This window comes from Lampetra fluviatilis, chromosome 23 (assembly GCF_964198595.1).
Source record: "Lampetra fluviatilis chromosome 23, kcLamFluv1.1, whole genome shotgun sequence".
Taxonomy (NCBI): domain Eukaryota; kingdom Metazoa; phylum Chordata; class Hyperoartia; order Petromyzontiformes; family Petromyzontidae; genus Lampetra; species Lampetra fluviatilis.
The window spans coordinates 13,000,070-13,014,823 of record NC_136297.1 but is presented as its reverse complement, the minus strand read 5'-3'; the positions used below and the strand labels follow the sequence as shown (position 1 = coordinate 13,014,823).

General features: G+C 51.8%; 1 protein-coding gene across 2 annotated transcripts in view; it reads right to left on the bottom strand.

Moving 5' to 3' along the window:
- The window catches only part of CA10 (carbonic anhydrase 10 (inactive)), a 147,103-nt gene that overhangs the window by 18,171 nt on the left and 114,178 nt on the right, over positions 1–14,754 (bottom strand). For both annotated transcript variants that reach the window (XM_078867289.1, XM_078867290.1), the window contains exons 5-6: positions 3,207–3,392; positions 679–774 (exon numbers count right to left, since the gene is read on the bottom strand). In XM_078867289.1, coding sequence (XP_078723415.1) covers positions 679–774; positions 3,207–3,392 — 282 coding nt within the window. The remainder of the gene's footprint in view (positions 1–678; positions 775–3,206; positions 3,393–14,754) is intronic.

The window sequence follows — 14,754 nt, the reverse complement described above, 5'->3', positions numbered from 1 at the left end:
TCGTATTTGACCCCGCACCCACTAGAGGCGTAACACGCACGGATAATATAATCACATTAAACTCAAGAAACCGTTGTTGCATCGTGGCTTGCGACTTTTTGTTGAATTGGCAGTGGGCCCAATATCTCCACCGGAGTAAATCTATTCTGTCTGGGGCTCTAAGTTGACAAGTTACCTGTAGAGAAAAATGCGCAGACGGTGAGCCCCCCTCTCTCCCTAATTATATATTTATATACAACCCCAACTCCTCGAGGAGGGGGGCGGCGGTGACGTCACCACGTCGCCCAGCTGTGTGGTGAGCCCCCCCCTCCCGCGCCAGGTGCGTGACTGCCGGCATTGGCCACCAACACCCCCCAGTGTTGCATAAAAACGACCCGCAAATTACTCGGTTGGGACCACGCACGCGGGGGGACATCGCCCCCCCCCCCCCGCCCCCGCCGACTGCGGAAACTTGGCAGGACCCTCCTGATAAACCAAAAAGAGTCTTGAGACTCTGCGAGGCTTTGCTGGGTTAAGAAGCGTGGTGCTGGTGATCGTAAAACGACCTCCGGCCTTCGGGGCCGAACAACGCCGATCGAAGCGTAGCCGGCGACCCGCGGACGCGCGGCAGCGACATCCAACCCCGCGGTGGGCCACGTGATGCGGGCAGCCCCGCAAGGCTCCGGGCACCCAACCAACCTTGATGAATATGGAGACGGCGACCAGTCCGTTGGGGTTCCGCGCAGCCTCCGACGCGTTGGGATACAACTCGTGGTTGTAATGGATGAGCTGAACCTGCCGAGTAATGAGACGTGACGTGCGGGAGGCATCAACAACAACAACGACGACGACGACAACAACAACGCCACCGATCTATAAAAGGTCCTCGGTAAATGTCAGCCCTTGCTTGGCTGCAGGACGCTGGGGGTGAGTGACGCGGGCGGTGGTCTCGTCTCGTTGCCCGCAATCGTCTCCGTCCCTCTACGATGGCCGAGACTCAAGAGAGCGGCTCGCATGCTGGCACCCAACTGCCCCCCCCCCCCACGCCAGTTACGGAAATTGTGTGGGGAGGGGGGGGGTTCATTTTCAATCAAGAAACCCACTCTTTTGTCCGGTCTCGTTTGCATTGTCTTCACCCCCCCCCCCACACACCCCTTCCCCCACCATCCCATTTGTACACTCCTGGCCTCCGTGCCACGTTCGTTTATACATGGCTACATTTGGATCTCATTTGCATAAATTGTACGTGATCAACCGTCGCGAGAATTGCTTCCTGTGCCGAAATCGCCAAATCTCGTCACGTCACAGAAGCTGAGCAGGGGTTGAGCCTGGAGAGGGATTGGATGGGCGACCGCCGTGTGGCGTACGGGCGGTGTTGCGTTGCAGCAGAATCCATAGTAATACTATACTACGCTTCCAACGTCTATGGCTCCCCACCTGCACCAAACCACACCAACCGGCGCAGTCAAACGACCCAGACAAGCCGCCCGACTTATCTGGGTCGCAAGGGGATTTTCACTCCAGCCCGCTACACGCCACGTGCACCGCTCGGAAGGCCATCGACGCACGCATAACGAGCGAAAGAATGGACAACGATCGATGCATCGCAATGTAATGTGGTGCATCATGGGATAACGGCGAGATAACCCCAACATATAGGACCACAAAGCTTGGGCAATTGTTGGGAGCGCCGCTTCTGTCTGCCTTGCCGCTCGTCTGTGGTTTCGCACGCATCCATGCGCGACAAGCGTGCTCGTTACAAATCCTACCGCAGCATTTTGACATGAAATTTGCATGACTGACACTTAATTAAAATACAGTAAAGTTATCGTAAGAGTAGCATTAGCACGGGCTTGATGTAGCGGGAGACGGGGGGATATCTATACACGCAGTTCAGTGTTTCAGCCGATTCATGATTATGTATGTAGTTGGGTTGATAGGCCACAAAGTGGTGACTTGAAATACGGAGGAGGAAGAGGAGGAGGTTGGGGCGGTTGAGGTGTAAAATGCGGAAAGTCGCACCTGGAAGTCCGGAGGGCAACGGCGGGTCAAGGTCGTGCAGACGCGTTAATTTGTGTTATTGCGAACATGCCATGAATATTGCGATTGGTGTCGCCAAAGGCTCTAATTGTGATTGTCGCACAATTCACGTCCTCCTTAATTGCGGCGGTAATTTCCCGAGGCCTCGACGTGCGCGCACAGCGGCGCGGAGTGATCGCCGGGCCACGGCGGCGATGCCTCAGTCGCGTTACGGGGGCGCCGCTCCTCAATTTGGCCATTCCACGTGAACACGAACGGACGATTGAAAACGATATCATGATCCTCCCGCAATTTTTTTGACGTAACGCTTTTATTACATAAACAATATCGGGTTTATGGCTACGAGCTGATTAAATTATGCATCAATAACCCCCTGGGAGACCATTTAGAGTAATTAAAAAAGACAACTACGCGGCTAAAATGGAATAAACAGCAATAGTTAAAGGTCAGAGGAATGGCCACTGCTGATAATGGCTGTGGGGAAATCGTGGATGAGACACGTTCCGTCAAACGCAAGGCAGGCGGGCGGCAAATGGATTCATCCGTTTAGGCGTTTGTCGAGGATGTGCAGTCCTTTAACGGCGAGGCGATGTGAGACACGAGCAGCTGTCAACACAGGGCGTCAGATTGTGCGGTAAATTGCAGGTGCGACGCAGCCTAATTGCTGACATTCACACGAGAGCATCATCGCGTACGCATTTGCATTTATAGTGCATGATGTGCGTTGCTAACGCGCCTTTTAATGATCGCAAGATTTTTTGTTGTCCGTCCCCCCCCCGCCCATGCTATGCTGATTGTGCTATCGGCGTCATCATCATCATCATCGTCGTGAGATAAGGAGATAACACGGAACCGGCTTCTCGAATCCATTCAAGCGGCCTCCTATCCGCACCAGGGAGTAGCACGTTCTCACTGGCACTGCCAGAGAGAACGACAATCGTCCCTTGACAGTAACTCCGATGTTGTCGGTTCCGGGAGGTGGATTAAGCGCAAACCTTAAACCTGTGCAGTCACGAATGGCCGCCGTCACGCCATCGACTCGCTATCCACCGCACCTCCGATTAGCACGATTGGCTACGTACGGCGCGAAAGAAGTTCAACGTACGGCGCGTGCACCCCTACAACAACACAACACGGCACGGACGAGAGTGAGACGCGCGAGGCGTGTCCGTTCCCGATGGCCGCACCTCTCCAGGGAACGCCTGCCCGTTGAGGAGGTGCTCCGAGCCCTGTCTGTCCTCGCTGCCGAAGTGGATGCGGACCTCCTCCAGGCGGTGGTTGTAGGTCATGGGACCGCCCGACACGTTCACCAGGTGCTCCTTGTCGAGGCGGAGCGAGATGTACTTGCCCGTGTTGTACATGGTGCCGCTGATCTGCACCCGCACGCCGACACACGAGGACGCCGGCTGGGTCGACGACCGCCGAGCGGCGTTCCAGGCGACCCGGCAGGAGGACAACGCTTGGCACGTGTCCCCCCCCCCCCCGTGCCACTCCCCCGTGCCACTCCCCCCCCCCCCCGTGCCACTCCCCCCCCCGTGCCACTCGCGTCTCGCCCCCCCCCGCCCCGTGCCACTCCAAGGCAGCAACACCCAGAGTGTATATACATATTACCTTGTAAATATTCAGTTGCTTTCATGTTATTTAGTGTTAATTTAATCTGTTGGGTGTTAATGACGTGTGAATGTAATTTTAATTTATTAATAATGCGTTGATTAATTATTCGCGGTTCCCTAGGCATTCCCTACGAACGGGAAGGATCTTCTCGAAGTTGCTCCGGCCCTCCAGAGGGTTTCTTTCACCACCCAGCCACGTGTGACATTTGCATCTCGATTACGAGCAGAATGACGCAAACGCAGCCTTGAAAAAACATTTCTACATCCAGAAATCTGGATTTAGCGAGCACTGAAAGCGGACATTCGTGGGACGGGTCCAAGTGGTAAACAAGAATAAATTGCACCGCGACGCTTGAAGATTTGCTTGGCATGGCGGGCCCACAGTGCACTTTGTGCTAAATAATATGACACGCTGGAATGTGTTGATGTCGCAACGCGCTCATTATTGCTGTTAATGATGTGGCGCACAAAGTGAGCGCGCGCGGCGCAAGGGTAAGTAGCGCACGGCAATGCGCTACTGTATTTACACACACAAAACAAACGAAGAATACAAGTTTGCGAATTGCCTCTTGACATTTACCGCCGCCGAATCCACCGCCGAGAGACGGGCGACACGAACCAGGTGCACACAGCCCTCTGCCCCGGCCACACCGGAGGTCGTCCGCACAGCGTGTTATCTTCCACCCACCGATGCCTACGCAGGCAGGGATAAGGGTGGGCCTTCTGGGGCTATTTCGCGCTCGTTTCTGCGCGCGAGCATCATCATTGATGCCCCCGCGTGCTCTGCTTGCTCGGGGCGGGCGAGAAATTGAGCGAGCGAGTGAGCGCCGATCCACGCGCGCATCCCTCTCGACAGCGAACACGGTTCTTGCAGACACACATGACTCATGCGATTGCAGCGTGCAGCAATGTGCAGCAGCAGCAGCGTGCAGCAGCAAGCAGTAGTAGCGTATAATGGAACACCGCCAATCATGGCAAGTGCAGAGGCACATGCAGCTCATTGCCCAGGACACTGGCGCACAAGCGATTTGGCTTTGAAGCGAGACGCGTGTTTCTCTGTCGTGGCCTGTTGCGCGCATTGCTTGAGCGCTGCTGCTTCTCGCAGGAAATCGTTTCTCTCCAGGTGCTCTACATTCTGTTGGGCGCTGTTGTTGCTTGGGAAGCCAACAGCCTGGCGCGTAGCAGCTTTCCGTTGTTTTGTGTTCAAGCTTCTCATATCCCCCCGAACAAACTACTTCGGATGACAATGGTTTTGCTGAGTTGATTTGAACAACAACAACAACAACTATAATAAGTAGGCCATGCTAAGGAGCGGCTGGTGTTGTGGCCACGCGCTCTGCAGCTCTGAGCTTCTCTCTTCCCTGTGCAGTGTCAGACAAATGGCGAGCAGCGAACACTCGTGGCCGTGCAGAGGAGAAAGATGACGATTCCTGTTGTTGTTGCTGTTATTATGATTCTGCTTATTTACCCAGGTATTCATCAGCGGGACTTTATTCTCCAGGAGGCTCCTGCCAAGTTGTATCGCGGTGCAGGTTGCTTTGTGCGATCCTAACCGAGTGTTTCGCAGGTAATTATTCGTCATTGGGATGTTTGGCCAACGCCGGTTCACGCCGCGTTGCTGTTGTTGTTGTTTGTGTTCGCTGTGGGATAAACACGGAGGAAACCGACGCAGAACAGGGGGAGGAGGGTGGAGAGAGCATCCGTGCATTTAACCGGAGGTGAAATCTTTCCCGAGATCTCACCACCGGTTAAACGCGATAACCCCGCCCGCGCAAGATCGACGTTGCCGGTAAAGGGAACGCAATGAGGCTGGCACCGAGCGTCGTGGCTGTTTGCCGGCAGACTCCAGCAGGCCGCTGCCAATTTGAACGCCCGCGACGTTTGCCAGCGGCGCGTGCTGCCTGCCTGGCGGCTCACGAGCGAGGATTCTCGGAGCGCGCGCGCGCGCATTCATTTGAAGGCAACGCGCTACTCAAGTTTTACAAGGCAATTTAAAGGCTATAATGTAAACACAAACACATAGACGCGCGCAGAGGATAAACATCTGGAATTGCTTTGCTGCGCTTAATTGTTGAGGGAACACGAGGCACCACTTCTCGTTAAGGAGAGCGGCGAGGTTTTTACCCTGCGCCTCAATCGGTGCGCGTTAAGCGTTTCCCTTAATCACTCCCACGCCCGGCGCTCTGCCAATGTTCGACAGAGTTTACTGCGATTCCCTCGCAGGGAAGGGGGAGGGAGGGCTGCTCTTTTGCAGACCGCGTGCGTGCATTCACGTGGCACCTCGCTCCTGCGTGCCCAAGTCCACTCCTCCGCCTTCCTCGCGCACTGAGCAGAGCGCCACGTACCCGGGAACGACTCGCCGAGACTCAACACTACTGAGACTCTACTGGACATCCGTGGGGAAAAAAATGCTTCATAGCTCCATCGGCTTCCTCCAGTATAAATAAATACTTTAATTCTGAAGACTCGTTTTCAGGTGGGACCCGCTGCGTTGGGATGTTGGGCGATTTCCATGACTGAGTGTTTTTCTTTTCAGCCCCGCACCTCCGATTAGCACGGCTGGCTATGTACGGTGCGAAAGAAGTTCAACGAACGTACGCACAGCCGGTCGGGGGTGGCCGCACGAACCGGCGATCTAGCACAGATGTCGCGAAACTCCCTCCCCATGGTCAAAATAGTGTGAGCAGAATAGTGTGGGTAGCATAGTGTGGGCAGCATAGTGTGGGCAGCGTAGTGTGGGCAGCGTAGCGTGGGCAGCGTAGTGTGGGCAGCATAGCGTGGCGAGCTTAGTGTGGGCAGCGTAGCGTGGGCAGCGTAGTGTGGGCAGCATAGTGTTGGCAGCGTAGTGTGGGCAGCGTAGCGTGGGCAGCGTAGTGTGGGCAGCGTAGCGTGGGCAGCGTAGTGTGGGCAGCGTAGCGTGGACAGAAATGCTGCCTTGGGGCAGTGGTCAGCCCTCGCGATCCAGAGGTCGCTGGTTCGATTCCAGACTCCCAATATTTATACTGGAGGAATCCGATGAGCCAGAAAGCTCTTTTTCACAGATGCCCAGTAGATTCCATCTCCCGGAACGGTGGTTGACACACAGGGCAAGTGTATTCAATCTCGCGCCTGTGTGGACCCGTCGGTGTTCGTGGTGCGGGTGCCGTAGTTGGCGAGCGGCAGGTCGCACGTGGTGGAGTAAGGTATAGATGCTTCCACCTCGTCTGGGACGTATGGACAGCGTGGAAGAGTAGGCCAAATACGCTCTTCTAGAGGGGCTCTATAGAGCTCCCTCCGGTGAAGAACCTTCCACCTGTAGTGGCGTGAGCAGGAAATTGCAGCTTCACCTTTGTATACACGATTTAGAGACTGGAAGATTCCACTCCACTCGGAAATGGGAGAGGCATTTTGTGCGTTTCCGGGCGCTGGCCAGGCTCGGCGCCTGATCCCGGCGACCCCTCGTAGGTCACAAGGTCAAGCCGCACGTTTTAATCGCGGAATGAGAAACTGCACACTTTGTTGCTAGACGCGGACAGAGATCCACGACACACAGAGCGCCTCGTAAAATCCGCGTGTCCACAAGACGGAGGCCGCCAGTGAACGAGTTAAACGCACGCGCCTCGTGTCAACACGAGCGCCCGCGTTTACACGGCAAACACGGACTTAATTCAAGCTAACTGCGCAGCTAAAACATTCGATAGCGTGCTTCATCGAGCGGAACTCATGGGCCTCTTCGGAAGGGGAGGAGGCTTGCAGACAGCAAATTGCAAAGAGATGTGCCCCAGCATGGCCATTCTATCAGCAACAGCAGTCTTCTGGAACACGCGACTGATATTGTGGTAACAAAAAGGAAAACTGAATGCATTTGTCAATAACAGCCTTAAAATACAATAAAGTCATAGGCGACGTTTCGGGCGATGGTCCTTTTTAATAGCACATTCCCAGGCACGGCTAACATCAGTGACGAGTGATTTCTGACCCAGCCCACACCGACGAGGGTGGTGGAGTATGGTGGTGGAGTATGGTGGTGTAGTATGGTGGTGGAGTATGGTGGTGGAGTATGGTGGTGGAGTATGGTCAGGCAACGCTCGTGACCAACAACACGGCAAGGGGCGGAGGCCTTCACCCACCAGTGTGTTGACAAAGGGCTGGAAACAGTAATAATAATACAACTTTATTTCAAGAATCGCATAATTGAACGCAGCCTAGAAAACCCTGAACGTTGAACCACTCACACAGTAATAAAGCAGAGCAGTGTCACGCACACACAAATGGAGGGTTGCACATTTACATACAGAGTACGGTGGAGTATTTGTAAATGTTCACATTAAAAAGGCTACACTCCATCATACTGCAGACAATGCAATAGAGAATGAAATATAAAGCAATGAAAGAAAAGAATGCCTGTCGATACATTTCCAGCGTCGTTTTCTCTCCGTTTTTCACGCCCTTTCAGAAGCGCGCACGGCGAGAAACGCCACCGAAGCAGCGAGCGAGCGACCCGCACCGGAGATTAGTGCGGCCAATAAAACCCCGACGACCGGTGGCCGGCATGACGACGCGATGCATCAACATCCATCCGTATCTCGAGACCAGCTCGAGCCGCCCGTAAATCACGTGGCTGGTGTGTGGCCACCCCCACTGAGAGCCCCTCCCGCCTTCCCGCCGCCCAGTGTGAGGACAGATGCCGCTGCTGCTCCACGGAGTAGCAGCGGCAGCAGCGTCGAGGTCCTGATGTGGCCTCCTCCTACTCCTGCCTCTCCCCTCCTGACCCCTTGCTCCCGTTTCTCCATTCATTCTCCATCCGTCTCCTCTCATTTCCCATTCTTTTTTCTTCTCTCTTCCCATTCCCGTTCCATTCTCTGTTGCAATTCATCTCGAACATTTGACGTTCCTCCCCCTCTTCCCACCACTACCCAGACAGAGGGAGACGCGGTCTAAATAAGAAGGGGTGGCTCCAAAAGTGAGAGGCGTGGAGCCACAATAGGAATAGGTGGGGGGGGGGGGGTAATCAGGAAGGGGTGGGGTCTAAGGAGTAAGTGGCAGTGCCTACAGATGATGAACTTCGCCGTTGATTGAAGGTAATAGACACGCATATAATCAAATACATGCAGCATACATTTCGTGCTGTAGATGTAGCCACAGGCCAACGAGTTTGTGTTATTATTATAAGCCTAGACAATCTAACAGCTTCTTCTGGCAGACCTTTACTTAATTCAGTCTGCATGCCCGAAAAAAAAAACGTAATCTCCCTTGAATTTTAGTGTCCATTAAAAATGATACCCATCCTCTATGGCTGTTAATTAAAACCCACACACTGTATTGTTGTACGCGTAGCCAAGGGGGCAGTCGATATCGTCGATTAAACTGCCCAATTATTGCGCGCGAATTTTCAGGAATAAAACCCAACACTTGGCACGCTTCTCCATCGAGTCTCAGCATTTTGATGTTTCAGAAAGGAAAGGTTGCTTTGTATTATCATTTTGTTTTAATATATATGCAAAACAACAACAAAAACAACCCGCGTGTTAATCGACTCTCGGCAGAGCACCAACTGGCTTTGAATGTCCCGATATCTCTGCTGATGAAATACGTGAAGACAAATGAAAGAGCAGTGCGTGTATGCACCGCGCGCCGCGCCAGAACGAGATGTTTATATGAGCTCCGCTTCCCTTTGAAACCCGCCGAGTGCACGGGAATCTTTGTTGAAGCCCTCTGCCGTGCAACAGAGTTGTGTCAAGTGCTAACCCTGCACAATTTGAACTTACAAAGGCAAAAAAAAGATGATGAATGCATTCATAAAGGATATCAGCGTGTTTGTAAGAACGTCCAATGTCCAGTCACCGGTTGGCCAGTTGATTTAATTCACTAAAACATTTCCACGTTCCTACTCGCATCTATTTGCCAATTAAGGAGTGTCTCGATGTGGCAGTGTGTAAATGAAAGCAACAGTTTTTAATGACTGCCATTATTATCTCTGTAAGGTATGCGACTTCAGAGGCAAGCCATTAAAACTCCGTCTCCACGTGGCCAAAACACAGATCCCATGGAAAACCCCGCACACACACACAAGCACCAACACACGCACGCAAATATACACACACACACAAGATCCCCCGTATAGCCTTAACAGACTGTTTTGGCAAGCGCTGTTAGCGAACATCTATGAAGGACGGTACAGCACACGAGGGGTGGGTTGCCAGCACCATGCCTAACCGCCTTTGTCTCCCCAGTGGCGATGTTTACACAACGCACTAGGATTCATTTTGAGGCTGAGTCGACCTAGGGGAGGCCGAGGACCGGTTCAGATAATCATCACTGGTGTTGGCCGTGAGCGGGAATCTAAGTGGGGTCGCCGGTTCATAGCGCAGCGTGCTGATCACTGCATTACCGCTCACCACATACACACAAACACATGCACACATACACACACGCACACAAAACATACACACAAACGCGCACACACGCACACACAAAAAAATGCACACACACACACAAATAAACACACGCACACACACACAAGCACACACACACAAGCACACGCACACACACACACACACGCATACACACACACAAGCACACGCACACACATACACGCACACACACACGAGCACACACACACAAGCACACACACAAGCACACACACACTCAAGCACACACACACACACACAAGCACACACACAAGCACACACACACACAAGCACACACACACAAGCACACACACACAAGCACACAAATAAACACACGCACACACACACAAGCACACAAACACACACAAGCACACACACAAGCACACACACACACACAAGCACACACACACAACCACACACACACACAAGCACACACACACAAGCACGCACACACAAGCACACACACACACAAGCACACACACACAAGCACACACACACAAGCACACACACACAAGCACACACACAAGCACACACACACAAGCACACACACACACAAGCACACACACAAGCACACACACAAGCACACACACACAAGCATACACACACACAAGCACACACACACAGCGCGCCTGCGCCGGGGAGACGAGGACGCCGCCTCCACCAGGGCAGCGCCCTGAATCGTAACGCGATGCGTAAGACCTTAGCTGCAACCCTGAAATTCAACATAATACTGCACCAATTTTGTCAGCGTCGGACCAATAAAAAATTGTTCTCCATCTCTCACATTCGCTCTGTCCCCTCTTTTCTCTCCCGTGTTACCTCTGGTTAAGGTCACGTCCCATAAGGACGAAAGTCCTATGAGCCAATAACAAAGAATGCTGGAACCCATATACTGTGCCCTAATTTGGTGTGACAGGTATGCGATCGTGTTGCTGCAAGAGAGCAATGCACTGAAAGTTCCAGATAAGCCTACAGTGGGGATGAATCGTTGCAGTGAACACAAGAAAAAAAAAACAACCATCTCTGTGACAATGCGCCCTCTTAGAAAAAAACACCACACAAGGCAACACAAGCTTGTTCTTGGTCTTACTCTGCTCGCTACACGACCGATATCATGGTGGCGATTATCTCCGGGTTACAGCCCCGAGCCTATGGCTCTACACGAATTGACCACGTTAGCTTACCCACAAAGCGGTACCTCTTTTATTGACCACGGAGGGACGATGGGATGAGCCAAAGCCCCAAGCCAGGATACTAACTCACAACCATTTGATTGCGAGCCCCGTGGCTCTACCGCTGAGCCGCCTGTCCCCACGATCTTCAAATTTCAAGTCCACGTCCATCAAATGGCGCAGAGATTCCTGCCACATGTCCATCCCATTCCTGATGGATGAAGAAAATGACAAAACACAAAACCCCACCGCGGAATCCCGATGCAATAAAACTCGGAGAAAGGAGCAGATGGCACGAAGCCTACCGTAGTTCGTCAGGTCACACATCTGTCCGTGAGCAATATCTAATGGGGCATACAGTGACAGAACAATTTTAATCCCCGTTTTGCTCATTATGAACCAGTGATATACTAACATTGCGTTGCTGTGCTGAAGGGGAAATAAAAGGTAATTATATTGTTTAAAATGATATGTTTCTTCAATGTCATGATGGCTGTTATTATATTACTAATTTGCTTCATGCATATATTTTATATAAATATTAAACCGTAATGTAGGCAGTTTCAAAACAGATGTGTACCTACGTTCGCTTGCATAAATTTTAAACACAGTGCATGCAATAAAAATAATTATGATAATTTACGGCTTAATGTCAATCCACTGCTGGATGAGGCACTCCTGATTCGGTAACAGGTTTATTTGCCATACTTCACTCTAGTCAGTGGGGGGTTGCTGAAGGGGGTGGGAGATGAACCGCATTCTAAGCGATCGAAAACATCAAACTATGATTTCAATATATCAATATAAATATCAAGATGTACATATATAGCGTGACAGCCTGCTTGCTAGACTTAACTTAAAACGCAACGCGCTAAATCTGCACCCAAACATTTCAAATCGACGTTCAAATCACCGCGTGCGGACCGTACATCCCGAGGGCGTCACGCGAACCGCCCTTTAAGGGATCCTCACTGCGGATACTTGCGCGAGAATCCCTTAAAGGGCGGTTCGCGTGACGGTTTACGTGACGGTTTGTGTGACGGTTTACGTGACGGTTTACGTGACGGTTTATGTGACGGTTTACGTGACGGTTCGTGTGACGGTTTGCGTGACGGTTTACGTGACGGTTTACGTGACGGTTCGTGTGGCGGTGTGTTTGACGGGTTGTGTGACAGTTTGCGTGATGGTTTACGTGACGGTTTACGTGACGGTTTACGTGACGGTTTGTGTGGCGGTTTGTTTGACGGTTTGTGTGACGGTTTGCGTGACGGTTTACGTGACGGTTTACGTGACGGTTTACGTGACGGTTTGTGTGGCGGTTTGTTTGACGGTATGTGTGGCGGTTTGCGTGACGCCGTCGCTCACTCCGGCGCTGGTGCAGCAGCAGCAGCAGCAGCAGGGCTCGGAGCGAGCTCGCGGTTCTCTGCAAGGCGACACTTCTCTGCTGTGTTTGCATTAAGAAAACAAAGGCTCCTGGCTTAAAGAAGCTTACGATGACACGGTGTCATTTCTCTTTTATTATTGTAATAATAAAAAGAAACGTGCCATTTTAACCGTAATTTGCAGCACATTTTCGTCGACATGCAATATTTGAGCATTCTACGGCTTTGGCAGAAATTCACGGAATGTTGCATCGTTCTTGTGGTATCGTTTGTGGGATGGAATGGAGGCGTCCACACGTTATTGGCTTAACTTGTTTTATCGCCGGCCTCGTCCTCAGCCTCGGTCTTGCGCCTGAGAACGGCTCAAGGTAAAAGCGATGCAATGAATTCCCCAGCACACGCCGCGTTAATAGATTCCTGCGCTCTCCACAAAGAGTCTCATTCTGAATGGACGCGCGCCCAAACACCGCAACGCAATCAACGTTGGGCAATGCTTTGCGCTACGACACGCAGGCAAATGGTTCAAGCACACGAAGCAACGTCCTCCTGAAAGTCTCGGGATATCATCCGAGGCCTTTTTCTGCTGGAATTTTTTTTCTTGTTTCAATAATAATAATAATAAAATTAGTTTTTCAATTCGATAAAATAACAAGCAAGATCGCCCAAACCGAACACGTTCGCCACGACCCGCACGAGGAGTGACTTCACACAGCCGCGTTTGCTCTGGACCCAGGGTGGCCGCGCTCCCCGTGCCACCACCGCCGGCGACGGTGCTGCTCGTGGCCCACGTGGCCCACGTGTCCCGCCTCCATTGCCGAGATGGAAATCGCATTTCGATTTTTGTCCCCCCCCCCCCAACTGCGTTTCAATTGTGGCATCCTAGCACGGGACGACGTGTCCATTCAGATCCCTCGCAGAGCAGAAGAAGTATAAAGTGTCCGCTCCTCGCTCTCGTAGAGAGGGGGACGACTCAGGGGCGCCATGATCACGACGAGGAGGAGGAGGAACCACGGACACGAGACGGAAGGCAGCAGCAGCAGCAGCCACCACGTGCTGAGTCGGCACTAACGACTGCCCAAGCTCTGTGATCCTCGATATATTCAAGATGGATTACAGCCAATCAATGAGTTTATCTCCCCATGTATTTGACAACGGGCTGCAGAAGGTGATATACCGGAATGACTTCCCAGATACCTGCCAGTGACCACTTCCCCATGCGCCCTACTACGGGGATGTTCATCGCACGGGGCAGTATAGTCAACCTTTGCAATTCTCACTCCCTGTAATATTTGCCAATTTAAATGAAAGCCCAAACACGGTTTTTGTGCAGTCATTTGGCTGGGTACCATAAACTTGACACGAGTGAAAAACTGATCTAACCACAGTTGGGTCGGCGACACCTCGATTAGAAACCCAAGCTTCTTATCTGAGCTGATACTTCTGCTCCTCCGACTTCCTGAGCTACCCAGCCACCTCTACGCCTGCACGTGGACACACATGTACGTAGAATAAAACAACAGATGAAAACAAAACCCAATCAATACATAGGTTTTTAAAAAACCCCACGAGGTTCTCGTATGCATTCGTTACTCGCATAGCGGGGAAGGTCCCTGCATCATTTCGTCTCGTCAACAGCCTGAGAATGAATGGGCGGTGCTTCGCTGTGGAGGCGATATTACTCCCACGCGGGATAGATTCATTGCTCATCGCAGGCAGGGAACGTTTGCCCATTATTCTCATAAAGGTTGTGTGCACAGTTTCTGCTAAGTTCCTCCATCACCGACAGAACCGCGCTTCGTCTGACATTTCTTTCTGTTTACAAACTAATTATTTTCATTTCGCCTATCGCCACCCGTCGCCAAACATCCGTCACGCCCTCTCTCTGTTCAGATTCACATTTGAATATGAAGGGATTAACATCGGCTATTTCACAATGTTTTTCGTTACAGTGGCCTTCTTGATATTGCCCGTGTAGATAATTTTCTTATTTCAATGACAAATAAATTTAAATTACCAGGTTTTCACAATGTATGTTGTTGTTCTCGACTTAAACAAATGCTTCTGGCTTGCCAGATCGTATTGGCAGTAGCACGTGATTCGATTATGAACTAATTAATTGGCTGAAAACATCTTATTGTAAAGAGGACTGCAGAGCATGGGGCAATTGTTGGTGCCGGCT